General features: G+C 36.3%; 5 protein-coding genes and 6 pseudogenes across 5 annotated transcripts in view; 7 read left to right on the forward strand and 4 right to left on the reverse strand.

Moving 5' to 3' along the window:
* Positions 1-1,117, forward strand: part of LOC104712444 (zinc finger protein WIP2) — a 2,821-nt gene extending 1,704 nt beyond the window's left edge. Inside the window, exon 2 of the mRNA XM_010429347.2 lies at positions 396-1,117. Within this exon, the coding sequence (XP_010427649.1) occupies positions 396-848 (453 nt within the window). The 3' untranslated portion in view covers positions 849-1,117. The remainder of the gene's footprint in view (positions 1-395) is intronic.
* Positions 9,440-12,169, forward strand: LOC104712445 (carboxyl-terminal-processing peptidase 3, chloroplastic). Its single transcript, XM_010429348.2, has 12 exons — positions 9,440-9,865; positions 9,949-10,030; positions 10,105-10,235; positions 10,318-10,404; positions 10,511-10,589; positions 10,670-10,758; positions 10,840-10,875; positions 10,947-11,066; positions 11,147-11,233; positions 11,325-11,474; positions 11,592-11,699; positions 11,796-12,169. The coding sequence occupies exons 1-12, from the start codon at positions 9,530-9,532 to the stop codon at positions 12,048-12,050; spliced, it is 1,560 nt and encodes a 519-aa protein (XP_010427650.1). The 5' UTR covers positions 9,440-9,529; the 3' UTR covers positions 12,051-12,169.
* Positions 13,635-14,697, forward strand: LOC104712446 (annotated as a pseudogene).
* Positions 14,965-15,543, reverse strand: LOC104715747 (annotated as a pseudogene).
* LOC104712448 lies at positions 15,653-16,959 on the forward strand (annotated as a pseudogene).
* LOC104712447 (non-functional pseudokinase ZED1-like) lies at positions 17,006-18,874 on the reverse strand. The gene has a single exon (XM_010429351.2). It carries the CDS (start codon positions 18,775-18,777, stop codon positions 17,728-17,730), a length of 1,050 nt encoding a protein of 349 aa, XP_010427653.1. The 5' UTR covers positions 18,778-18,874; the 3' UTR covers positions 17,006-17,727.
* LOC104715748 lies at positions 19,026-20,740 on the forward strand (annotated as a pseudogene).
* On the forward strand, positions 20,925-22,444 carry LOC104712449 (annotated as a pseudogene).
* On the reverse strand, positions 23,135-24,549 carry LOC104712450 (non-functional pseudokinase ZED1-like). Its single transcript, XM_010429352.2, has one exon. It carries the CDS (start codon positions 24,523-24,525, stop codon positions 23,317-23,319), a length of 1,209 nt encoding a protein of 402 aa, XP_010427654.1. The 5' UTR covers positions 24,526-24,549; the 3' UTR covers positions 23,135-23,316.
* LOC104715749 lies at positions 25,126-26,079 on the reverse strand (annotated as a pseudogene).
* Positions 26,220-27,607, forward strand: LOC104712451 (non-functional pseudokinase ZED1-like). Its single transcript, XM_010429353.1, has one exon. The coding sequence runs from the start codon at positions 26,318-26,320 to the stop codon at positions 27,401-27,403; it is 1,086 nt and encodes a 361-aa protein (XP_010427655.1). The 5' UTR covers positions 26,220-26,317; the 3' UTR covers positions 27,404-27,607.

Consider the following 27,700-nt stretch of genomic DNA (forward strand, 5'->3'; position numbering starts at 1 on the left):
TATATATATATTTTTTTTTTTTTGTTATCGTGAAATTAATTTCTATAATTTACATTTCAGCATTTATCCTTATTGAATGAAAATTTTGATGTCTTTTACATATATGCTTCAAGGTTGATTGATATGCTAATTAACAAATTTATTTTCAGTGGATATATATATATATATGTGCGAGTTAGAGTAATCATCATAACATTGATCTGCTAGTCAATAGATATATGTCTGCTGTCTAGAGTAATCATTGCATCTTATAGAAGACACATGTAACTAAATTGACTAATAGACATATATTATAAGCTTAAGTTTCCATACGGACACTTTATGTTCGAACATATACTACAATAAGTTATTCAAACTCTACATAATCATACATGCTTGCATGATTTTGTTTATAGATGCATATGTGGGGACATGGATCACAGTACAGGAAAGGACCTGAATCTCTAAGGGGAACGCAGCCAACAGGAATGCTAAGGCTTCCATGCTATTGCTGCGCACCAGGCTGTCGCAACAATATTGACCATCCAAGGGCAAAGCCTCTCAAAGACTTCAGAACTCTACAAACGCACTATAAGAGGAAACATGGGATCAAACCTTTCATGTGTAGGAAATGTGGAAAGGCTTTTGCAGTCCGAGGGGATTGGAGAACACATGAGAAGAATTGTGGTAAGCTTTGGTATTGCATATGTGGATCAGATTTCAAGCACAAGAGATCTCTCAAAGATCACATCAAAGCTTTTGGTAATGGCCATGGAGCGTATGGTATTGATGGGTTTGATGAAGAAGATGAGCCTGCTTCTGAGGTAGAACAATTAGACAATGATCACGAGTCAATGCAGTCCAAATAGTTTATATAAATTAGTATAAGTACTTAGTAATTCGGTATATATATTAATTATGAGAAACCTAAATCTATGGACCAAGTTTTGATGGAGGTAGGGCTTTTCAAAGTAAAAGCTATATCATCTAATTGATCATAGAAAAAAATGAATCAAGATTACTTGGAAATTTTTAAATTGTATCACTAGTTTCTAGTTAAATTTATTGCAAGACAATGTAGCACTCTAACTTATGAGGTTTCAATGGTTTCTATTTGTATATATTATTTTTCATTAACTTTTACCTTTCATTTTGAAGAATTAGATAAACTATAAACGTCTGGATTATATTTGTTAGGATAGTACAAGACTAGAAAAGTAGATGCTAAACATCCATGCATGCTTTATGTTTATATATACCATATTCTAGATCAAAATGAATATTTCCAAATTTTAATTTGAGTAATAATAGATTCTAGTTTTTTTTTGTTCCCAAAAGATATTTATTCTCTGGTGGAGTTTTATCTTTGAAGTTATTGTATTAAGAATACTTATGATACTTAATTGTCTAGTGACATCATGGAGAATAATGAGAGAATGGACACTAGAGAATATTACTACTCAAGTGCAGACCTTTATTAGGAAGATTAAATACCAATTTCTATTATTTGATAGTTTTGCTTCTTTAAAATAATGTGTTGTTTATAAATAATACATAAAATTTGTACATGAATGTGTTTTTCGTTAAAAAGGTATCAACAAATATAAAAATAAATTACAATGATCCAAACCCGGTAGTACAGAGAATTTACAAAAAAAAAAAAATTAATACATAGTAGTTACCTGGTTATATAGTAGTAATTAACAGGTTTCTTGAAAAAATGGAACGTAACGTACTTGAAAAATGAAACGTTTAATTTAACTGCTTTTCTTTCCAAAACAACTGCTAATTTCTATAAATATTTTTAATTAGTTGTTTTGAATACGTAAGTTGTAAATATACGACATGTTATACTTCGTTCATTTAATTATTTTTTGTTGGTTTCATTCTCGTAAATTTGTCCTATAAATGCAGTGTTGTTCAGACTAACTTTCGAATTAACAATCACCAAAAGAATATTGCATTTGTTAACGTGCATGCAGCCTATATATGAACGATTTCTTTATCTTACTCTATACAAAACAAAACATTACCAGGCTACAAGTGATTGTCTTATTATTCTAGTTACAGTTTTGTTGTGTGTCAGTTTGTTGGTAATGTAGAATTCAAGATCCAATTTGGATATGATTGTGTAACTAAGATTACAGTTAAAGAGAGGCTTTCGTTCCTGCAAAGAGCTTTTCAATATGCTCCTTTTTTTTTGTTTTTCTCCTCTCCTTTTTGTTAGTGGACAGACATATTTGCTCGTTGAAGGAACATTACACCTTTTTATCTATATATATATATGATTCACTTTTAAAATCCTATCTTAAAATTCGAAACCAAATGATCATCTCTCGACTTAGGCATGTTTAGCAAAAAAAATAAAAATAAACAATCTCTCGCACTTAGGCATATACACATAAAGATTGACCTAATTTTTCGTTTATGTATAAAGGTATATGCATAAACAGTGAATATTCCTTCAGTTACTGTATTTGCATACGTATGCATGCAGTCATGTATGTACACGTGTATGTATGTACATGAATGTGATGATCAATGGGTGAAGAAGGGGCACAAAGTAATGTGAAGGAGAGTGATAAAAAAAAAAAAACAAAAGAGAAGAGCGTGGAGCCCTAAGGGTGTGATGGGTTGGGCAGATTTGGGAGCAAAGATTGATGGTATCAACAGTTCTTTTTTTTTTCTCTCTCACTCACTGTTATTTGATTTGACATCTCATTTTTTCCTTTGACCATCTCTCTAAATTTCTCTCTCTACACACACTCTCACACAAATGTGACCCAACTTTCGTCATCTCCTCCAATCAAAACCCACATGCTTGCCTCTTTTGTATTCATTTCATATTCAAGGTTTCAGTTTACATATACTTTTTTTTAATGTATTTGAACCAAATCTAAAATGTTACATTAATTGTCCCCCTATTATTTACCGTATTTTGATTCATAAACCATGTGAATTACCAATTTTTTTCGTTCTAATTGTATTTATAATTCTGGTTATTTTTCACTTTCAGGATAATTTTTTCTGCCTTAAATGCAGAAATGAAACTAATATGCTGATGCGCACAAAGAAAATTTGAACAAGGCCCGTTGTTTTAGTGAGGGATATACATACATGTAATGTAGATATGGATTGTTTTTTACATTGGTCACAAGCTGAATTAAAACAGTACAAAATCTGGAAAAGTTATGAATTCGCACATCTTTAAATTATGTAGGATTCAGACAACATTTATTGCCAATCAATATCCTACCCCTTTGTTGGGAGAAATAGACCATCCCTACCTCTCTTTCCTTTGACCCCTCTCATCTTCCCAACACTTCTCCAGAAATTTCTACCGATATTTTTATATGTTGGTTCATCTTTAATACTTATATGCGGTAAAATGTAAGTGATCATGCGTTGACAGATATAACATGCAAGTACCAAGTAGTAAAAGTTTTCACTAGTGGCTTAAACTAACGTTTTTTATACAGGCCAGGTAGAAAACCTCTAGATTAACTTTAATCACTTTATTATATTTTTTGGAGTCTATGTATTATAGCTTTATGATTAAGCTATAAAACAAGCCCAACAGTTTGTAAATCACTTTGTAAAAGTTAAATTGAAAAGTTGTTAAAAGCAAGAAATACACTTTTCTTTTAATATAATTACATAAATGAATCATATAATTTATCTTAGATAATCTTTGAATTTAATTTTACAACTTAGTTATAAACATTGCTATCTAAATCTCTCATTTATTTAGAAATTTATATCCAGATAAAGTTTTTATAAGCACATGTTTACATTCCTATTAAACTAGATAGATGACAAACAGAAACATAAAAATAAATGGAAAATATGGATATATAAGCTAAGAATAAGTTTTCGAAATCGAAACTGAATTGTTCTCTGTGAGTGTGCATTTGTCTACAAGACATTTCAAAATCCGAGCAACATATATATGGATTTTTCTACTGTTGCCGGGAAGAATCCGAACATTGGACTTCACTTTCTTCCGTAATTATGCTGTTACATTTTTTTAAAAATAATTTTTGTATGAAAGGGTTACATTAACTACTTAAACATTTATAAAACCTAAGTTTATACATTGGTTGTTTTAACGTATACATTTTTTCTTGTCTGACAAAAACTTAAATAAAAGGCCTTAATTCCTGCTTTTTAAAATCCCGAAGCTATATTCTAAATCCGTTAAACGAAATTTTAATTACTTTACCATTTCCTATGTTCATGTCGAGAAATGCATATATGTAAATTAGTAACTCGATTTATTTATTTTACTGTTCATATTCCAAGGCTGATTTGAAGGAGACAGCTTTGTCTGCCGTGGCTCAAATCTCCATCTCCCACATTTAATTTAATATGGACACACACGTACGTACACTGTATATATATTTTATTATGGAAGAAAAAACTTCTTTTGACGTATTCCTTTTGTCTATATACATTATCGTAAATGAAGGAAAAGAATAATTTTTTTGAGTATTAAAATTATACTATTAAGTATCACATAAAGAAGATTAATGTAGCTATCTATGATTTTCGACAACTTTGTTTGAAGGAGGCCCCAACATGCAAAAGATAAAGGGAGAAAGAGGCCAAATTGAGCTTGACTCATGATTAATCACGGGTACCTCAAAAGAGCAAACAAAAAAATGAAGAAATTATTTTCATATATATATATATATTCATTCAAAAAAAATTATATAAACCAACATATATTGACATAAGAAATTAAACAACATATACATATATATATATACACATAACTATTATTATGGAATATTACAATTAGATTAGTATAATATAACATTCTCTATTATATTAGATCACAAGTGAAAAAATGACCTATAAGAGGGCATTATGTAGGTTTGATATATGTGCCATTTTTTAAAATCCAATTCTTAAACACTGAAAAAGAGTAAGAAAGTTTATTGAGAATCAAATTATCTTCAAATTTTCATTCTCAAACTTTTTTAGGTAATTTTGTTTATTTATAAATAACTTCAATGATTGTTTTAATTTTTCTACAAAGATTATTTTAGTTGTAAATGATTTTGTAATCCGATCTCAATTTTATAAAATTTAAAAGTTAAATTGTATACGTACTTAAATAATTTATTTTGGCCCTTGTCATTTCTAGATTTCAATTTAACAATTAAAAACAAGAATCAGCTTGAAATAAACTTACATTCAACCAGCTGTTCACATGCATTATTAGTCGATCGATCGCGCTATCTAAACCTGTGATGCTATTAACAGTATATAATATAAATTTTTAAAACAATATACCATTTGGCGAATTAATTATGGTAAATATTCTTATATAAAAAAACTCCTTTCTTGTGATACAAATAATATATTATATAATCGTTAGAGATGAGGTTTCGTTAGCTCTCGTGATGATTGTCCGAGCGTGTTCTTTTGTCCATATTCTTTATTTGATCAACTTTATTTTTTCTACTCCTGTTAAAGCTATTTGATCATTACGCCTTGTAGATTCTCCAAGTTGTATGTTGTGTTGGGTTTCTTTCACCAGCGAATATTATCTCAAGGAAATATAAAAAGGTTCACGAAAACTATACATATTACAGAACACTTTTTTCTCAAGCTTTACTTTCTTATAGTAATATTTATAATCTTTAAACAAAAAAAACAGTATTAGAATCCGAAACATCATCTATTGGGGATCTTCGAAAACTAAGTTTTCAGATACATACTATGCTATACTGTAAATGAAATGATAGTTCGTATTTATAGAACACGTATTATAGAATGGTTCCAATCTCAGTGATACTTTTTAAATTTTCTTTCTATGGTTTCAATCTCAGTGACACTTTATTTTTAATAGAAAAAAGAAGTTTTCGTATACACGTATCATCTATTACACACATATATATTAATATATATGGCTGTACATGTATATGTGTGTGAAGCACTGAAGCTAGAGCGTGAGATCATCACAGAACGGAGGGGCAGATGATATCAGGAGAAAGAAATAGAAACAAAAAAGTGGAAGAAAATCAAATTTATTTTTTAGATTGGAGAAAAAATATAATTATTTATTTATATATATGATTGGACATGGCATCGACTTTTGTCTTTCCAATTACTTTGAGGAGAGATTCTATTTTGAGGTTAACATAACTCCAAAGACAATACCCACACTCACTCTTTTCCCAATTTTACCTATCAACCTTTTCTACATTAATTACCCTAAAAGTGTGTATATATATACATCCCTACATAATTGTTCTTACTGTCGATATTATGACAAATTAACCAAAGTGTTGTTTCCAACAACATTTCAACGCTAAAATAAACAAAGAAAAATAAATGTGGTAGTATATTTTTTTTTTAAGTTCACCACAAAAATATTGTATGCTATCGGTGCTATAAGCGCTTTGTGACAACCCGTTCCGTTGACCCCACTAGCCCACCGCTAGCTTGCCTTCATAGGCCCGAAGCTGGTCCTGCAGGGCATCGATCCTAACCCCTCACCGTGGCAAATGAAACTATTCATCCAACTCCACAGTAGGTTATTGGTGCGCTAGGCATTCCTCGAACCATGGTCCCCATCCTTTAACAACCTTCCCACAGGATAAGCTGTCACCAATTGATCTAGAGATCTTAGCTTAGATAAGTCATGGTCATGTACTCACCTCTTTGAAGGAAGATTTAGACCAAAGGAAACGAATTCCCTCACTCCTAGCAAGCTTCTAGCTCCTTCCCAGCCTTAGATCTCCCAAGAACAGCAAGGAATCTCACCAATCTCTCTCAAAAGCTCAAGAACAAGGTTTTCTCCTCTTTCTCTTTGTTTCTTTGTCAAAAACGGCCAAAAGAGAAGGGAAAACTCGAGTTCCCCTTTTAAAACCCGATTTTAGGGTTTTCTAAACTAACCACGCAAACCGGACGATTAAAAATCGAACCGACCGAACCGGCCATAACCAGTGTCGATCGATGCCCCAGATCAATTGGTGGCAACTTGTCCTGTGGGAAGGTTGTTAAAGGGTGAGGACCAGGGTTCGAGGAACGCCTGGCGCACCAATAACCTACAGGTGGATTTGGATATCCACAGTGATGGGTTAGGATCGATGCCCTGCAGGACCAGCTTGAAGTCCGTTGGACGGCTAGCGGTGGGCTAGTGGGGTCTACGGGCGGTCCGTTGGAACAGCTAGCGGTGGGCTAGTGGGATCCGCGGGACGGGTTGTCACACGCTTAATGGCAGAAAAGATTCAGGTTGTGGTAAACCTAATTTTCACGATAAGTTTTAGAAATCGTTTGTTTTATGAGACGATATTGCCCTACAGAAAATTACATTCCGATTAAAGGCATAGTAATAATTTTGTATGCTTAGTCAGATCAAATATTAGGTTAATTTTGACGATCGATATCAAAAATCTCATTAAGAAACCTAAAACATACTGTATTTAATTCACTTTGATGCTTATATGCTTGCTTGATTGGAAGATGACACAGTCAATTTCATCAAGTGGTTAGATTGGTCAACTGTATTTTCACATTTCATAGTTTTAGTATGTTACTTCCATTTACAATATTGACAACAACAAAAAATGGACCACATAACATAAGTAAATTGTCAGTGAAGGTATTCTCATTCAGGTACTCTTTTCTTTTATGAACAGTGTGGACTTTGATAAGAGCAGGTATGTTATCCTCTCTCACACATAATTTTTTTTTTTCAATTTGCTCGTTTATTTTATTTTTGTCTTTTATTTTCAACCCTCTCTTTTTGTCTGCAACAATGTGCTTTAAGTGAAATGTGTCTTTATCTCCTTTCCCATACCTCCTTTGTTTTCTTTTTTGTTCAATTACTTTTCATGAAACCAACCAAAATTAAAAGATGAATTTCTTACTGTTCTTTTTAAAAAGAAAAGCTACTTGATCATATTTTCCTTTTTGTAAGGGGTATTCGGTTATTTTCTATTTTTTGTTTTTGTTTTTTTTCTCGTTTTTTTATGAGTACTATATTATGTAGATAGACCCAAAACAAGGACCACATCTGCGTGTTAATTACTAGGTGAGTTCGACTAAAAAAGATGAAACTATTTTGTATATAGTATACAAACTTGAGTTTGGATATTTTAGAAACTATTTTGTATAATATAATCTCTCTTTGTAATCTGATACTAGCTAGTTTTGTTCCATCAATTGACAGATATAGAAATCGTTAATTTTAAAAAAGATCACAGCTATCGAAATTTATTTCAACCGACGATACACTTCTCACACGCTTAGCTATCATGGAAAAATCCATATCTTACTTAGTTATAAGCAAATGTAAATCTCTAGATATGTGTGGTGATGAATATTAGTAGTACTTTTATATTATATATCGGTAAAAAGAAAACCATTAATCAAGAATTTTGGTCTCGGAACTCATAACAAAAGGGTACGTTCACGTTGGGACTAATGTGAAAGACAAAATACGAGAGGGATGGGTTTATGAATTATGAGGAACCCCATACTTACAATAAAAAGTTTACCTTCCAAAGGGGAAGCAATCAATTTGGTGATGAAGTGTATGTCCATCTTCTAAACATTCCATCCATATCTAAAGTCAAAACCCTAAATTTCAGTTCCAAAAAAATTGATCGTTTTTTCCCGATGCATGCACATGCAACACTTTAATTGCATTCACGTGTCATGGTGGATGGTGATCATCTATGATGTGCATGCCCAAAAACAAGTTATTCACTGTGTATTATAACCCTTTTATAGAAATTAGTTATTTGGGCACACGCTACCGCTAAAACTTGCAATATATATATTTATGATGAATGCTTGATCACCTGTTTACGAGTTATTGTCAAAATATTCATGTTTATAATCTTTTTTTTCGTTTTATGTGGAATGTAATGAATTCATATCAAATTAAAGAGATGGAGCTTTGACAACATATACACTGAGGTATTTGTGATCAAAGCAACACTTGTAATATCATCAAGCTAACGACATCGAATCATCGATAATTTAGCCCAAAGGATTAGTTAATCTTATAAAAATTATTGTTGACGACAAATCAAACAAAATAAACAAGTCCCTTAAGTGTAAAATTGAGTTCCCGATAATCTGAATATTCCAGTCCCAAGCCCCAAATCAAAACTAAATCGGGCCTTATGATTCGCTTTGTATAAGTTAATAGTCCAGCCCATATTCAGATAAAACAGATCTTGACTCTCACTGGTCCATCCATGTCCACAGATCATCTGATCTGATACATCACTGACGCTTACCATGTCCACAGATCATCTGATGAATCACTGACGTAACGTCAGTCACAACACGTGTAGATCTTAGTTTCAATTCTTTAGCTTAGATACGCAACAGTAACAATATCTCTAAGCCACAAAAGATTCAAGTGGACCTACCTTAACATAAAGAATCTTCCACAATTTGGTTTTAGTAACAGTCGTAAACTTCTTAAACACGTCATTATAGCCAATTTACATATTCCTCACTCGGTTAACTGGATTGATTCATACTGATTCAAGTTTCTTCTTTAAAGTTCAAACTTGAAATAATGGAAAAAACTTTAACCCTAAAACTTGATCTACCTCTGTTACACTTCCCCATTTCTCGGAAACCTAATTCGATTCCGTCTCCGATTCTTCGATTCCCGAGCTTCAATCGTCACAAGAAACGTTCTTTTCTTGCATCGTCTTCGCGTCTAGGATTCGAAACAGTGACCAAGACTACTGAGTCAGAGAGCCATGGTGTGATAATGGAGAAAAGTATCGTTGGAAGAAGATTGCTCGGTTGCGCCGCCGCAGCTGCAGTAGCGGTTTCTTTGTGTTGTGATTCTCCGGTACGAGCTGAGTCTCTGACGATCGCTTTCCCTGTTTCACGTGCTCGTGAGGTGAGCTTTTTCATTGAGCTCTGTTTCTCTGTTTTCGTAACGTCTCTGAGTAATCAAGTTTGGATTTTTATGCTTGTTTGAAGGTTACTACAGTACAGAGAACTCTAGTGGAAGCTTGGGGTTTGATTAGAGAAACATTTGTTGATCCAACTTTTAATCATCAGGGTAAAGTTCAGATTTTTGTGGGAGATTTTTGTAGAATGTTTCTCTTGAGGAAACTGTTTTTGATTTTTTTGCAGATTGGGATTCTAAGTTGCAGCAAACAATGGTGGAAATGTTTCCTTTAAGATCAGCTGATGCTGCTTACGGAAAGATCAAAGCTATGCTCTCTACGCTTGGTGATCCCTTTACTCGACTCATTAGCCCAAAGGTACTTTTGCAAATTTTGGTTATCTTCTACCATGAGTGTTTCTAGGCATGATTTGAAGTTGGTTCTGCATTATGACTTGCAGGAGTACCAAAGTTTTAGAATTGGCAGTGATGGAAATCTCCAAGGTGTTGGCCTTTTCATAAACACAGAACCAAGAACAGGTCACCTGGTTAGTGTGACCAAACACATCTTGAGACTTTTTTTCAATACCTAATTTTTCATTGTCTAAGTATGAAGTAGATATAGATTTTTGTTTCATGGTAAGTCCAATGTAGGTTGTTATGTCTTGCATAGAAGGTAGCCCGGCAGATCGTGCTGGAGTACACGAAGGCGAGGAATTAGTTGAGATAAATGGTACATTGGTCCTTATCCCTATTAACTTTTTGTATATCTGGAAATTGGCTATAACTCTGTTGTTTCTTATGAGATTTCAGGTGAGAAAATGGATGGTATTGATAGTGAAGCAGCAGCACAGAAGCTGAGAGGCAGAGTTGGAACATTTGTTACCATAAAACTTAAAAGTGTACTCTATTGATTCCCTCTGCATTCTCTTTGTTGAAAACCCGGTTTAGTTGAGATCATAACATGTAAGTTTGTATTGCAGATGAATGGATCAGGGACAGATTCTGGTATCAGAGAGGTATAATTAACGCTGTTTATGTTAGATTTGTTTGGTTACTTACTAAATAAGTGCATCTCATATATGTGAAGGTCAAGGTACCCCGAGATTACATTAAGCTATCTCCAATATCCAGTACTATAATCCCACATACAACACCTGATGGACATCTAGCAAAGACTGGTTATGTCAAACTCACAGCATTTTCTCAGGTTAATCTTGTGAGAGAAAACCAAAAACAAATGAAAACGAGAATTGATATATAAGCTCATTGATTCAAATCTTCCGACAGACTGCAGCATCCGATATGGAAAATGCGGTACACGAGATGGAGAATCAGAATGTTCAGTCATACATTCTAGACCTAAGGAACAATCCGGTAAATTTCAGGTCTTGGCTTTTACAACGAGTTTTTGTGTGTATTAATTTGTTCATTTTCCGACACTTAGCTTTTGACATTTCCATTTCAGGGAGGTCTGGTTAAAGCTGGACTCGATGTTGCACAGTTATGGCTTGATGGAGATGAGACCCTTGTGTATACAATTGACCGAGAAGGGGTTACATCACCTATAAACATGATTGATGGACACGCCGTGACACATGATCCACTTGTCGTGCTTGTAAGTATAGATTGTAAATAAGTTGGCTAGCTGAATAATATATGCAATGAAATTTCAGTTTAAGTTCTGTTCTATAAGTCCACTCCCAGTGAATCTCTCGATCAAAATGGTGGACAGGTGAATGAAGGAAGTGCGAGTGCAAGCGAGATTTTAGCAAGTGCCTTACATGATAATGGTCGAGCTACACTTGTCGGTAACCGGACATTTGGGAAAGGAAAAATCCAGGTAACATACATAAAGTAAGCTGTAAACGATAATAATTTACAAATCTTGATCTTATGATAAAAAGTTGTTGTATGTTTTGTGATTTTGTTTTGCAAGAGTGTAACGGAGCTAAACGATGGGTCGGCTTTGTTTGTGACGGTGGCTAAGTATTTGTCTCCGTCTCTACACGAGATTGATCAAGTAGGAATTGCACCTGATGTACATTGTACCACGGATATGATCGATTCTTTGACCGGTGAGATACCTAATAAGAAGATGAACAGTTCGGTTCCATTGCTTGAAGCAGACTCATGTGTTGTGGTTGCTGAGCACGAACTTGAGACTCGACGATCTAATGGAACAGCTTCTTGAGGGGTTTTATCGTGAAATAATATAGAACTAGTTTATGGTGTGGTGTATATATTGATAGTCCCATGTATAAATCTATTTGGCACTTGCCGTCTGTATAAAGATTACATCTTATTCGCATATGAGAAGTCCTAATTGCTGACAAAATGGGTAAAACTAATAACAAGTCTTAAATGAAAATAATATGGTTTAATCGGATGGTGAATTAATCAAACGCGCATCCTCACGATTCTTATACGATCTAACGTCACTGCCTGCATCATAATTTTTTTTTTTTTTTTACATTTATATAGAGTTATTGTTTACATTTTTTCGTTCCACTTCCACCGAGAATTTTATTGACATAAAATAAGTCATGGGGCTGAGGCTGACGCATAAGTTTACAAGCTTTGGAAGACATGGGTCATGTTGCAGATATATATATATATATAATGTAATCAACTAATTATCATCTTCTTAAATGTAGCATTTGGAGTTTGTTAATATCGAAAATGAAACTCTATTAGTCATTTGAACTTTTAGATATGTTTTGTGTAATTAACACGATTTTTCTTCGCATTTTATTTTTTTGGGTAAAGTTTTCTTCGCATTAACCAACGAGTGGTGTAAAATCTATTAAATCAATTTTTTTTTACGTACCGAAATTGAAACTCATGCAGTCATGTATAATGTAACAAGAATACAGAAACAGATATGCTAAAATAAAGCTAAGCCACATATTGCAACTCTTTTCACCGTAATTATAGTTATGTTTAACGGCGAATTAGTTAATTTTGACCAACATAATAATTAGTTTTTTTTCCCCTCCTAATTATTTTTAGGTAAAGAAAAAAGTAAAGATTACTAAAAATAACACAAGTTCCACACATATAAATACCCCATCAACACCATCCATATTCCTCAGACCTGCAAGAACTTGAAAAAACACAACAAAAAAAAAAAACTAAATAAAAAGAAGAAAAGAAAAGCCTTTCAGGTCTCAACAATGGAGATGAAGAAGATTGCTTGTGGTGTGCTTTTCGCTGCTGCCTCCATGACCGCCGTCATGGCTGCACAGGAAGCCGGAGCTCCGGCACCAGGACCCTCCGGAAACGCCGCCTCAGCTGCGTTGCCAGCTCTTGGCTCTTTGGTTGGGGTTTCCCTTGTGTCCCTCTTCAGCTACTACTTGCACTAAGCTATCTTTCATTATGTAACACACTAATTATGTGATCTTATTCACTTCCTATCCTATTTCTATTTCCCTTGTTTATTAATAAAACAGAGAAAGTGATTCATCAATAAACAAACTTTCTCTAATCTTCTTCATTTTATTTTCAAGAACAAATAACCCTTATATAATGTAAATTAATCCTTACATAATGTCATCATGTGAAAACTGATTGTTCACATTTATTTAACAAGAACAAACTAAGATGTACTGTGCATTTAACAACAAATTAAGTCATGAGTTGTTGTTGTTGACTTTTTGCATAAGCTCCAAATCATGTAAAGTGACCCTCGTTGACTTGACTTGTTCTAGCACTTCTTCTTCTGACTCTCTTTTCCTCCTTGCGTCCCTTTCAACACAAGACAATCTTCATTCTTCAATCTCATTTTCTGGATTTAGAGATGTTGCGTTTGTTCAGAAAGAAGAAGCAGGAGAAGAAAGAGGAGCAGGAGATAAATTTCCAGAAGAATGGGAGCTTATTGTTGGAATAACTCATTGCAACTTCAGGAGGTATATACAATCCCATCCGTACGTTTTCTTCACAACAAATCCTTCAAGCCACAAACCACTTTGACTGGAACTATGTAATCTCTGAAGACAGATTCGTGTGGTACAAAGGCATGATTGAAAGCAGACCCGTACTGATCAAGAAGTTCCAAGACTGTTCTGTTTTTGACGCTGACAACTTCTCCCGTGACATTGCGGTTTCGTCTTTGATGAGTAGCCATAAGAATGTTCTCCAGCTCCTGGGGTGTTGTCTGGAGTTTCCTCGTCCGGTTCTCGTGTGTGAATACCCACAAAATGGAGCTCTAAACTGTATAAGACGTGGAAAAGAAGGCGTCCGGCCGTTCCCTTGGAATGTAAGGTTGCGGATCGCTAAGGAGATTGCAGATGCTGTAGCGTATCTTCATACCGAATTCCCCAAGACTATAATCCATAGAGATTTAAAGCTTGCAAATATATTCTTGGACAAGAATTGGTCAGCTAAGCTCTCTTCTTTCAGCCTCAGCTTACTTATTCCAGAGGGAGAAATGGGCGTAGAAGACATGGTTTGCAGGACATCAAGCTATATCGAACCAGATTACTTTAATACAGGTTTGGTCACCGAGAATGTCGACATCTATAGCCTTGGGATCATCATGCTGATTCTTTTGACAGGAAAGTCTGAATACAACTCGGATGTCGCTGTTTATCTTCCTGTATTGCCTGTCTATGTTGGGAAGTTTCTTGAGCAAGGTTTGTTGTCTGAACTGATCGACCCGTCGATGTTGGAAAATGCGAGTGATGACATTCCTGAGCGTTCAAGACTGCAAATGGAAGCGTTCATTGAGCTTGCTTTTAGATGTGTAAGATTCAGACCAGGAGAGAACGTGCCTCGTATGATAGACATTGCAAAAGAACTCAAGAGGATAGAAAAACATACCTGACGCCACAAACATTTCTTGTGAGACTATTTCTTATACAGTATTTTATATTTAGTAGTGAAAAGTTGTTAGGATCTTCTTATTTTCTCGCTTTCTTTCAAGACAACTCTAGTACCTAAGAATCTGAGTTTCTATACTTCATAATCCAAGGATATTTTACTTAGCCTTATACATATTCCACGCAACTGATAACTCTTCTTTTGGACTATAATGATACTTCAATCTTCAGTCTTGTTCTTGTGATGCCTACTCTGTAAAGATATCTCATCAAGCTCCTTAAGGATCTCTAGCTAGAATTTCTCAGTGATGTTTCAATCCGCTTGAGTTCTTTAGCTACATGGATCATCTTTGGTCTGTCTTCATCTCTCTTCTCGCAGCATCTCAAAGCAAGCACCACACACGCTTCGACTTGCAACCATTGACCACTAGTGATATCTTTCATCAACATTGGATCAATGACTTCATCGAGCTTCCCATCCTCACAAAACCCTCTAACATAGCCAAGAACACCTTGGGGATCTCCATCAGAATCAGTGAAGACAGCCGGTTTGCCAGTGAGAATAACCAACAAAAAGACCCCGAAGCTGTACGCATCGGTGTATTCGGTCACAAAACTAGTGGCATAGTATAATGGATCGAGATACCCAAATGTTCCCATAATCCATTCAGCTGCCATTGTTGATTTACCCTCAGGGAGAGATATTGAGAAGGATAAATCAGACAGCTTTGCGGTCCAGTTCTTGTCCAAGAAGACGTGCATCGGTTTAACATCTCTATGTATAATGATCTTAGGGAATGCCATGTGAAGATAACTCACTGTATTAGCAATCTATTTCCCAATCTTTAATCGTAAACTCAATGGCAACAAAGTCAATGGTAGGCCCAACAAACTTATTCATTGATGATGAAACGAAGGTCCTACAGAAAGAACCAGATCCAAACCAAAAGTTGTCTTGACTTGACTTGTGTTTCTATCGTCTCATTCTTTCTTTCATTATTTCTTGCGTCCTTTCCTCCACAAGATGATCTTTAACCTCTCAATTTCTGAATTCAGAGATGTTGTGTTCGTCAAGGAGGAAACAGAAGAAACAACAGAAGATCAATTCCCAGAAGCATGGGAGCTTATTGTTGGAAGAACTCATTGCATCGTCAGGAGGTAAGTACAATCCCATCCGTACGTTTTCTTCCAAACAAATCCTTCAAGCGACAAACAACTTCGACTGGAGCTACGCAATCACTGAAGACATATTCTTGTGGTACAAAGGTACAATTGAAAACAGAGCCGTACTGATCAAGTACTTTAAATATAAAACCTCAGAAGACCCTCACAATTCCTACCTTGATATAGCAGTCTCATCGATGATGAGCAGCCATAATAACGTTCTCAAGCTTCTAGGGTGTTGTCTAGAGTTTCCTCGTCCGGTTCTCGTGTGTGAATACCCAAAAATGGGAGCTCTTACCTCTCTTAGAGGTGCGGGGGCGAGAATCAAGCCATTGCCTTGGAACGTAAGATTGAAGATCGCTAAGGAGCTTGCAGATGCTGTAACGTATCTACATTCTGAATTCCCTAAGACTATAATCCATAGGGATTTAAAGCTTGAACATGTTTTCTAGGACGAGAATTGGACTGCTAAGCTCTCTTCTTTCGGCCTCAGCATATCGATTCCGGAGGGAGAATCGGAGGTAAAAGACATTATTTGCGGAACAAGCAGCACTATCGAGCCCAGATACCTTGTAACAGGTTTGATCACTCAGAATGTCGACGTCTATAGCCTTGGAATCATCATGCTAAGTCTTTTGACAGGAAAGCGTAGTTTGCATGAAGAACCGGCTAATGGTGACAGTTATAAACGGATTATGTTGCCTGATTATGTTGGTGAGATTCTTGAGCGAGGTCCCTTCACTGAACTGATAGACCCTTCGATGTTGAATAGCACAACTGACAATATTCCTGATCATTTAAGGCTGCAGATGGAAGCATTCCTTGAACTTGCTTTGAAATGTATTAGTTTCAGACCAGGGGAAAACGTGCCTCACATGATAGAAGTTGCAAAAGAGCTCAAGAAGTTAGAAAACCATACATGAAGCTAACTCTTCTGGTGAGATTCATACTAGATTATATCTATCTGTATTGTGTTTGTGTAGTCGGTAATGGAAAAATTGTTATCATCATCTTGTTTTCGAGTCTTCTTTCACGTAATATGCTGTATGCAAGGATTGTTTACATAGCTACATATATATATATATATAAGCAAAATAAAAAAGCTTCTTTTGGAGATTAGAGATGCTCCCATTTTCAGTAATGTTCTTGTAGAAACTGCTTCGAATTCACAAACACATGTCACACACTGACACAGGTTTCTTGAGGCTACTAAAAAGTACATTGACAAGAATTCAAATGCAATCAAAGTTAAGTAGAGTTTATATCAGAACAGAGGATGCCTAGTCAGGATCTCAAAAGTGACGTCCCAATCCGCTTGAGTTCTTTAGCTATACAGTCTATATGGATCATCTTTGGTCTGTCTTCATCCCTCTCGGTCCCTCCTCGCAGCATCTCAGCGCAAGTAAAACACATATATAGCCACTGCAATCTTTGACCACTCCTGCTGCCTTTTAATTATCATTGGATCAATTACTTCACCAAGCTTCCCATTCTCATATATGTCTTTCACATAACCAAGATTACCTTCGTGATCCGCATCAGATCCAGTAAAAACGAGAGAGCTGATCTTCTAGTGAAAATAACCAACAAAAAAAACGCCGCAGCTATACACATCGGTAAATTCTGTAACAAAATGTGTGGCATGATACAGTGGAAAGTTTCTGGAGCGAGGTTTGTTGACTGAACTAATAGACCAGTAGATGTTGAATAGCGTGAGTGATGACATTCCCGAGCATTCAATACTGCAAATGGAAGCATTCTTATGCAGTCGATATCTCTTTTATTTAAGAATCTGAGTTTCTATAGTTCATAATGCACTCATGTTCTTGTGATGCCTACTCGGCGAAGATACCTCCAAGTTTATCTCATCAAGTTCCTTGATTTCCTCTAGCTCGAATTTCTCAGTGATGTTTCAATCCGCTTGAGTTCTTTAGCTACTTGGATCATCTTTGGTCTGTCTTCATCTCTCCTCTCGCAACACCTCAAAGCAAGCACCACACAAGCTTCGACTTGCAACCTTTGACCACTAGTGATATCTTTCATCAACATTGGATCAATGACTTCATCGAGCTTCCCATTCTCATATAACCCTCTCACATAGCTAAGAATACCTTGTAGATCTCCATCGGAAATAGTGATGACAGCCGGTTTACCAGTAAAAATAACCAGCAAACAGATTCCAAAGCTGTAAACATCTGTATATTCAGTCACAACACTCGTGGTATGATATAATGGATCGACATACCCAAATGTTCCCAAAACTCTTTCAGCTTCTATTCTTGATTTGCCCTCAGGGAGAGATATCGAGAAGGATAAATCAGACATCTTTGCGGTCCAGTTCTTGTCCAAGAAAACATGCATTGGCTTAACATCTCTATGTATGATAATCTTAGGGAACGCCATGTGAAGATAACTCACAGCATTAGCAATCTCTTTCCCAATCTTTAACCTTAAACTCAATGGCAACAAAAACTCCTCACCCTTAACCACAACACCTCCTCGCTGATTCAAAACTCCATGTTCTGCGAATTCAAACACAAGAACAGGAAAAGGGAACTCGAGACAACATCCCAACAGTTTAAGAAAGTTGCTGTGATTGCTCATCCGTGCAGACAAGACAATATCATTATAAACTTCATCAACTCTATGTCCTGTAATTTCATCCTCAGAGAATCTCTTGATCATGTAAGGTCTGTCTTCGATTTCACCTCTATACCACTTATAGTATACATCTTGCGAGACAAAACAACTCGAATCGAAATCGTTGGTAGCTTTCAAGATCTCCTCAGGAGAAAAGCTGCGAATAGGAATGGACTTACCGTTACAATCAGCGATAAGTTCTCTTAAGAAGTTGCTTCCGTTATCCAAGAACAACCTCTTCTTCTTGTCCTTCTCCTTCCTTGTCCCAGACCCAGATTTCATATACTGCTTCTTCATTAATCTCCCCTCAGCAAAGTATTAACCTTTTGTTAGTGAGATGAATAAAAATGACACCTTTATTTACCTTGAAAGCTTCTGAAAGTCAAAAGCTCTGTTTCTTTCTGATCCCAAACGACAAGTTTAGCTGACATAATAAGAAAGAAGAAGCAACTATAGAATGTATTGGGCCTATGCAAAATTAAAGCCCAAAGATCCATTTTTATAGGATGTTCAGTTATGAAGTCTTTCTTGTTCGAAGAGGAAAAGCTGAAACAGTAGTCTTTTGTTTAGATGAAATCAATGGTGAAGAAGTTGAAGCAGAGACTGAGATCTGAATCGTTCGAGAGAAGGAAGGAAAAAGAAAAAAACAGTCAGGAAGAAAGATGGTTCTTGGACAACGGAAGCATCTTCTTGAAAGAACTTATCGCTGATTGTAATGGTAAATCTATTCCTATACGCAACTTTACTTCTTCCGAGATCTTGAAAGCTACCAGTAACTTCGATTCCAGCTCTTTTGTAACAGCAGAAGGATTCTACGTATGGCACAAAGGTATCATCGAAGATAGATCTTACTTGATCAAAAGATTCTCCGAGTACAATATTACACATTAGTAGCAGAGGTTTACAACGAGATTGTCTTGTCTGCTCGGATGAGCAACCACAACAACTTTTTAAAGCTATTAGGATTAAGTCTCGAGTTTAGTCTCCCTGTTCTTGTGTTTGAATATGCAGAACGTGGAGTTTTGAATCATAGAGGAGGTGTTACGGTTAACGGTGAAGAATCATCTTTATTGCCTTTGAGTTTAAGGTTGAAGATTGGAAAAGAAGTTGCAAATGCTGTGACTTATCTTCACATGGCCTTCCCTAAGATCCTCATACATAGACACATTAAGCCAAGGAATGTTTTTTTGGAAAGGAATTGGACTGCAAAGTTGTCTGATTTCTCAATCTCCATTAACCTCCCTGAGGGAAAATCAAGAATTGAAGTTGAATGCGTTCAAGGAACAATCGGATACCTCGATCCAATATATTATACCACGAAAGTGGTGACGTAGTATACTGATGTGTACAGCTTTGGAGTCTTTTTGATGGTTATTCTCACATGGTAAACCAGCTCTCGCATCCACTAGCTCTGATGGTGATTACAAACATATTGCTAGCTATGTGAAAGGGTTCCATGAGAATGGGCAGCTTGATGGAGTGATAGATACGAAGGTGATGGAAGAGATCACAAGTGCTCAGAAAGTGCTTGTGGAAGCGTGTGTGGTGTTGACCCTGAGATGTTGCGAGGTGAGAGATGAAAACAGACCGAAGATGATCCAAATAGCTAAAGAAATCAAGCAGATTGAGAGACATTATTTTGGAGATCCTAGCTAGAGATCCTCTCATCTTTGATGACTAGAAAGATGAGCAGCCACAAGAACCTTTTCAAGATCTTGAGGATGTTGACGTCTATAACCTTGGATTCATAATGCTAAGGCTTTTGACCGGAAAGTCAGGATTTACTCCGGATCTGGATAATGTTCATTTCTGTGTCTTATTGCCTGATTATGTTAAGGAGGTTCTGGGGCGAGGACTGTTCTCTAAAATGATAGATCCATCAATGTTGAACAGAGAGGAGGACGAAATTCATGATCATTCAAGACTGCAAATGGAAACATTTGTCGAACTTGGTTTGAGATGTGTTAGATTTAGATTAGAAGATAACCTCCCTCAGATGCAAAAGAACTCATATAGATAGAAAAACAAACCTGATTCACCAAAAAATTCTGGTGAGACTCAAAGCAGATATATCTTTTATGCAGTCTTAGTAGTGAAAATATGTTGTGATCTTCTCATTTTCGAGTTTTCTTGCACGAATATGTTGTATGTAAGAATATGAGTTCCATACCTACATTTATGCAAGGATTGTTTGCTTAGCTACATTACATATAATCCAAGCAAATGTAACAGAAAATTGTGTAAATATTATATCAGAACAGAGGATCTCTTAACACGATGTATGAATGAATCCGCTTGAGTTCTTTAGCTACTTGGGATCATATTTGATCTGTCTTGACCTCTCTTCTCAAAGCATCTCAGCGCATGCATCACACACGCTTCAAACAGCAGTCTCTTACCACTTTTGATGTCTTTAACCATAACTGAACCCATCACTTCATTAAGCTTCCCACTTTTACTACCATGTAGTCTGATCTGGAACTATCTCCTCCGAGAATCAGTCAATCAGATATATCTTCGATTTTACCCTTCTCTTTAATTAGTGTCAAAGTCAACTGTGAAGTATGTGTGGCCTGTGCCTGATTAAAATGTCAACGGTTTGAACAAGTATTCCACAGATGGAATTTGAAACCGCAAAAAAAAAAGTGTTCATCTCGTATGCAAATTTCTGGTTTTGATTTTGGAGGAAAACTGAAAATAGTTTGCTCAGAAACTAGTATTTGGTGATGGATCCGATGGTGAAGAAGTTGAAGCAGAATTTGAGATCTTGGTCGTCCGGGTAGAAGAAGGAAGAAAACATGAAGGAGAGTTGGTTCTTGTACAACGGAAGCGTCTTCTTAAAGGAGCTTATTGCTGACTGTAACGGTAAATCCATTCCTATACGACACTTTTCTTCTGAGCAGATCATTCAAGCCACCAATAACTTCAATATAAGTTGTTTTGTCACCAATGCTGGGTTCCACATGTGGTGGTACAGAGGCAGCATCGAAAATAGGTCTTACATGATCAAGAGATTCTCGGAAGAGACAGTTCCAGACTATGGAGTGAAAGAAATTTACAATGACATAGTCTTATGTGCTCGCATGAGCAACCACAACAACTTTCTCAAGCTATCAGGATGCTGTCTCGAGTTCCCTTTTCTGGTTCTTGTGTTTCAAGATGCAGAATTTGGAGTTATGAACCATAGAGGAGCTATTAAGGTTAACGGGGAGGAAACTTTACTGCCTTGGAGTCTACGGTTGAAGATTGGAAAAGAAATTGCAAATGCATTGACTTATCTTCACATGGCATTTCCTAAGATCATCATACATAGAGATGTTAAGCCAGTAAGGATTTTCTTAGATAAGAACTGGAACGCAATGCTCTCCAATTTATCGTTTTCCATATCTCTTCCGGAGGGAAAAACAAGAATTGAAACAGAAAGAGTAATGGGAACAGTAGGGTACCTGGATCCATCATACATCGCCACAAATTTTGTGACGGAATATACAGATGTGTACAGCTTTGGAGTCTTTTTGATGGTTGTTCTCACTGCTAGACCAGCTCTTGTCTCTGCTGGATCCCATGGGGAATACGAAGGTATTATTGGCTATGTGAAAGGATTATATGAGAATGGGAAGCTCGATGAAGTAATTGATCCAATGATGTTTAAAGACAACGCAAATGGTCAAAGATTACAGGTGGAAGCGTGTGTTGTACTTGCGCTGAGATGTTGCGAGGAAAGTGACGAAGACAGACCGAAGATGATCCAAGTAGCTAAGGAACTCAAGCGGATTGAGACATCACTGAAAAATGTTAGCTAAAGACCTCTTCTCTGTTCTTGGACTGTGAAGTTAAAAAAATGTGAAAAAAAATTTATAATTATTTCTGAAATGTGAAACTCAGATTCGTACATATAGCAGTAACTCAGAGAAGCTTGGAGAAACAAATAACTTGAACTTTGACCTTCTATGAATGTATTGTGTTTTTCTATATAATGCCTGAAAAGAAACATCTATATTTGTTGTATCCCATTATTTTGGATTCTTAATGCATTTTTTTTTGTGCTGAATAAAAGTGGGTCTTGTTTCCATGATTGTTGGTTATGTCTATAAAACTTGCAGGAAAACTCAGTTTGAAGTAGATGTGAAACTGGGCGTTAATAATGCAGAGATCGCTTCACAGTTTCATTACGCCGGTATCAGGGCCAAAATGAAATCTAGCCATCTAGGCTCATGTTACATATCAACTGAAAATACTAGAAAAAAAAAACAAAAAAGTCTGAAAAACAGAGAGATTATATAAGCAAATCTACACAAAAAAGTAGACTTTGTTTGGGTCGAACAAAGAGGCTTTGACAAGTCTTTCTAACCCCCTTAGGCTCTTTGGCAGTCTTCAGGTCCGTCATCATATGCGTTCTCCAAACTTTCAATAGTAATGATTTTGAAACTTGGCTTTACAGTCTACGATCAGAAATTATCCCTGGATTTCAGTTTTAGTCTCAAAGCCAAAGTTCATGTTCACTTCGTATCTCAGCGTCATAAGTGCCAGCAGTGTTAGAGTGAAACATGTCAGCCGTGTGTTTTCATGATTTTCATCTCTTGCCCTTACTTCTCCAATCTTTCATCCAGCAAAAATGCTTTAGTTATGGAAATGATCAATGTAGTCTTGAATCTGAAGCAGAAAGACTGCAATTTTGAATCCTACTAATATTGAATTCGGTTTAAAAAGAAAGCATTGAAGCCAAAATCTCAAATATATATGCTTATAGGATTTGAGCTTAGAAACACACTCCTCCTTACTTCAACACCAAAGCTCCTACAGAAACTTTAGAACCATTCTACATGTTCTGAAACTTTACCCAAAAAGTAATGCAATGAGAAATCCAGTGATACAGAAACTTAGTATGAGCATGATCTCAATCTTGATTCCAAATTTCTTTGTCCACTTGACCATACTTGACCCATCTTCCAGCATCTCTGGCTTTAACAATCTAGACATAGAATCATCTAGTAACGGTTCTATTCGCTCAATCCGCTTGAGTTCCTTAGCTACTTGGATCATCTTTGGTCTGTCTTCATCTCTCTCCTTGCAGCATCTCAAAGCCAGCATCACACACGCTTCCACTTGCAATCTTTGGCCGTTTGTGATGTCCTTTGCCATCATTGGATCAATTACTTCATCGAGCTTCCCATCCTCATATAAGTCTTTCACACAGCCAGCAATATGTTTGATAACCCCATCAGATTTTGCGTGGTCGTAAGGCGGTCTGCCAGTGAGAAAAACCAACAAACAAACTCCAAAGCTGTAGATATCAGTGTATTCAGTCACAAATTTTGTGACATAATGTAATGGATCGAGGAACCCGTAGGATCCCCCAATCCTTGTAGCTTCTATTCTTGATTTTCCCTCAGGGAGCGTTATGGAGAGCGAGAAATCAGACAACTTTGCAGCCCAATTCTTGTCCAAGAAAATATTTCTTGGCGTAATGTCTCTATGTATAGTGATCTTAGGGAATGCCATGTGAAGATAAGTCACAGCGTTTGCAATCTCCTTTCCTATCTTCAACCGTACACTCCATGGCAATATAGACTCTTCCCCGTTAATTGTGATACATCCTCGCTGATTCAGAACTCCATGTTCTGCATATTCAAACACAAAAACCGGAAAACTGAACTCGAAGCAGCATCCAACTAGTTTCAGAAAGTTGCTGTGATTGCTCATTCGAGCAGACAAGACTACGTCTTTGTAAGGCTCTCTAACTTCGTTTTCTATGAATCTATCCTCGTGAAATCTCTTGATCAAGTAGTGTTTATCTTCTATGATACCTTTAAACCACTTGTAGATTGCTCCCTCAGAGACAAAACAACTGGAGTCAAAATTCTTGGTGGCTTTCAAGATCTGGGAAGAAGCAAAACTGCGTAAAGGAATGGATTTACCGTTACAATCGGCGATGAGCTCTTTCAAGAAGATGCTTCCGTTCTCCAAGAACCTCCTTTCTTCCTTACTTCTTCCGAAAAACCCATATGTCAGATTCTTCTTCAGCTTCTTCACCATTGATTCCATTAAACAAAGTAATCAATTTCTTGGCAAAGAGGTTTATAGTATTCTCCCAAAAACAAGAAAGACCTAAAGGTGCTTCTGAAAGGATCAATTTGATCTTTCAAGCATACAAAGACAGTTTTTCCAGTTCCTTCGTTGAAAATTCCAACATTGGCTACATTTTGGGGTCCCATTTTGACCTGACTCCATCAGTCATCACCAATTCGTGTCCACAGAACGTATTATCATTAACGTGAACAAGAAACAATATCAGTTCTGGTAACATGATTAATCTACAACTTCTAATATAGACTAATCATGTTTACCTCAGATATATCAACACGGGAACTTTCATGAGGCTTCGACTTTGTAGCCTTATCCTGATAAACAATTTCAAATAAGAACCATTTCAAGCAAGTTCTCTTTACTCCTTAGTTCGAGACCGAGCTTCTCAGAAAACCACAATCGTCCTACATGTTTTGCCTGATTACAAAACCTAAAGATATTGTTTATCTACTCTCTAAACTCTTTCCAAATCAAAATGAAGTTTCACTCCAAAATCATAGTACTTCTAAAAATGAAGTTCCATCCTTAGAACCATTTTCCAGCATCTCAGGCTTTAACAATCGAGTAATCCTTCTATCAGCTTAACAAGATCATCTTTGGCCTGTCTTCATTCCTCTCCTCACAGCATCTCAGTGCCAGCTCAAGAAAAATTTTCATCTGACTAGGCCTCACGTCGTTCAAATCATTAATCCCAAATTCAACACTTTCTCCTCTCTCCTGCAGATCCTTCACATAACCAAGAATATTACAATGAACCCCACTTGTTCCAGCAAAAACAGCTGGTCTTCCCAACATAAAGACTCCAAAGCTGAACACATCTGTATATTCTGTCACTAAAACCGTGGTGTAGTAAACCGGATCCATGTATCCAAAAGTTCCCATCACCTCATCTTCAATCCAAGACTTACCCCTCAGGGAGTGATACTGAAAACGTGAAATCAGTCAGCTTAGCCGTCCAGTTCTTATCCAAGAAAACATTCGTCGGCTTGATATCTCTATGTATAATAATAGTCCTAGAGAAAGCTGTGTGAAGATAAGTCACAGCAACCGCAACCTCTTTAGCAATCTTCAACCGAACATTCCAAGGCAACAATGACCCATCCTCACAACCAAAACTTCCTCGCTCGTTCAAAACTCCATTCTCTGGGTATTCAAACACTATAACAGGAAGGTGAAACTCGAGAGAACAACCCAAGAGTTTGAGAAAACTACTTTGATTGCTTACCCTAGTAGATAAGACAATGTCGTTGTAAACCTCTCTCACTCTCTCTTCTTTAAACTCTCTCTTCCTTCGATAACGCCCTTGTACCAGGTAAAGGGTCTATGACGAGAGAGGTTCAAACTGGGATCGAATCGATCCGTGGCCTTTAGGATTTGATCGGAAGAGAAGAAACGGATAGGGTTTGAGATACCATTACAATCGGCGATAAGTTCCTGAAGAAAAGTTCCTCCATTGTTGAAGAACCATTCACTACCCTTGTCTTCCACAGTCTTCTTCCTAATCCAAGATGATCCTCATCGTCGATTTAAGATCCAAAATACTGATAAAAATTCCAACTTTATTAAATTGACTCGAGTAAAAACAAAAACTTTATATTGTTCAAAATAAAAAGACAAGTCTTTACAATAATATTTTAATTATTTGTATTTCGTTGACCTTTAAATGTTTTAGAAATCGAAAGAAGACATAAACAAATCAATCATACACGGTAATAAAATCGTGTTCGGTCGAGTCGTTGATGATCAGAAGATGAGTTGTTGGAGTAGGAAGACGAAGAAGAAGAAGAAGAAGAACTTAGAAGCAAATCAACGGCAAAGATTGTTCCAAGAGAACGGCAAGGTACTCTTAGAAGATCTCATCGAGCTCTGCAACGGCAAATCCAATCCAATTAAAACCTTCTCTGCTAACGAAATACTCGAAGCCACTGATAACTTCAGCGAGAGCAATCTCGTGGTTCGGTTCGAGTTCATGTACAGAGGTATGCTCCAAAACCGTCCTGTTCTAATCAAAAGAGCCATATGGAGTTTATACAAATCAGATACGTTAGAAAAGATTTGTCGTGACATTGCGGTCTCATCGATGGTGAGTGGTCACAAGAACTTCCTCAAATTGTTAGGTTGCTGTCTTGAATTTGAGCATCCGGTCTTAGTTTGTGAGTACGCAGAACGTATACCTTTTTTCAATACTCCAAACCAGGAAATGTTTTTGCCATGGGGAATGAGGATAAAGATTGTGAAAGAGATTGCAATTGCTGTTTCTTACCTTCATACCGCGTTTTCAAGAACTATGATCCATACGGATATACAACCTTCTAACGTTTTCTTGGATTCAAACGGGACAGCAAAGTTAAGTGGGTTTTGTCTTTGTGTCTCAATACCAGAAGGAGAGACATTTGTTAAGGTTCATGCTGATAAAGTAGAAGGAACGTTAGATTACCTTGAGTATAACTATGCTGCCACCGGATTGATCACTGAGTATACCGATGTTTTTAGCTTTGGAGTGTTGTTGCAAAACTTTTTCACGAGTATGTATGGAGTGGTTGATTGTTGCTGCAGTGAAGATGAGAGTCTATTTGAAGAGTTTGAAGACAAACAAAATGTCATGAATATGAGGATTTCAGATAGGGTGTCCAAATTTGTGGAAGAGGGGAGAATCTTTGAGATGTTGGATCCAAATCTGTTGGAAAGTATAGGTGATGATAAAACTGAAGAACACAAGATACGGCTGATGGAAGCAGTCCTTATGCTCTCACTCAGATGTACTGGTCATAGAGGTGATGTTCCAAAGATGATGGAAGTTGCCAAAGAACTTAAAAAGATTGAGAAATGGACATAGAGTGGGGATTTTGCAAAATTTATTGGGTGTATCTGTAATAATAAAACATCTTTGGATCAAATTGAAAAATTATCTTTGGACTAAAATGCAATTTAAATAGAACTACAAAAACTAGCTAAAATAGCTATTGTAGATTTTTGGTTCAATTAGTAATAGTGTAATACTGTAATAATACAGAAGATGTGAATCAAATTGAAATGTCTAACCGGGGGTGTAGATGTAAAATATAAAAATATTGGGTGAAGATTTTAGTAATTCATAAGATATGGATCAAAATAGAAATATCTAATTGTCGGA

The sequence above is a fragment of the Camelina sativa genome, chromosome 9 (genome assembly GCF_000633955.1).
Source record: "Camelina sativa cultivar DH55 chromosome 9, Cs, whole genome shotgun sequence".
Classification (NCBI taxonomy): domain Eukaryota; kingdom Viridiplantae; phylum Streptophyta; class Magnoliopsida; order Brassicales; family Brassicaceae; genus Camelina; species Camelina sativa.

Coding starts and splice junctions, on each gene's coding strand:
- LOC104712445 (XM_010429348.2), top strand. CDS start 9,530: ATGGAAAAAACTTTAACCCTAAAACTTGATCTACCTCTGTTACACTTC. Junction 10,031..10,104: donor TCCAACTTTTAATCATCAGG/GTAAAGTTCAGA, acceptor ATTTTTTTGCAG/ATTGGGATTCTAAGTTGCAG. Junction 10,236..10,317: donor CTCGACTCATTAGCCCAAAG/GTACTTTTGCAA, acceptor TATGACTTGCAG/GAGTACCAAAGTTTTAGAAT.
- LOC104712447 (XM_010429351.2), bottom strand. CDS start 18,777: ATGAAGAAGCAGTATATGAAATCTGGGTCTGGGACAAGGAAGGAGAAG.
- LOC104712450 (XM_010429352.2), bottom strand. CDS start 24,525: ATGGAATCAATGGTGAAGAAGCTGAAGAAGAATCTGACATATGGGTTT.
- LOC104712451 (XM_010429353.1), top strand. CDS start 26,318: ATGAGTTGTTGGAGTAGGAAGACGAAGAAGAAGAAGAAGAAGAACTTA.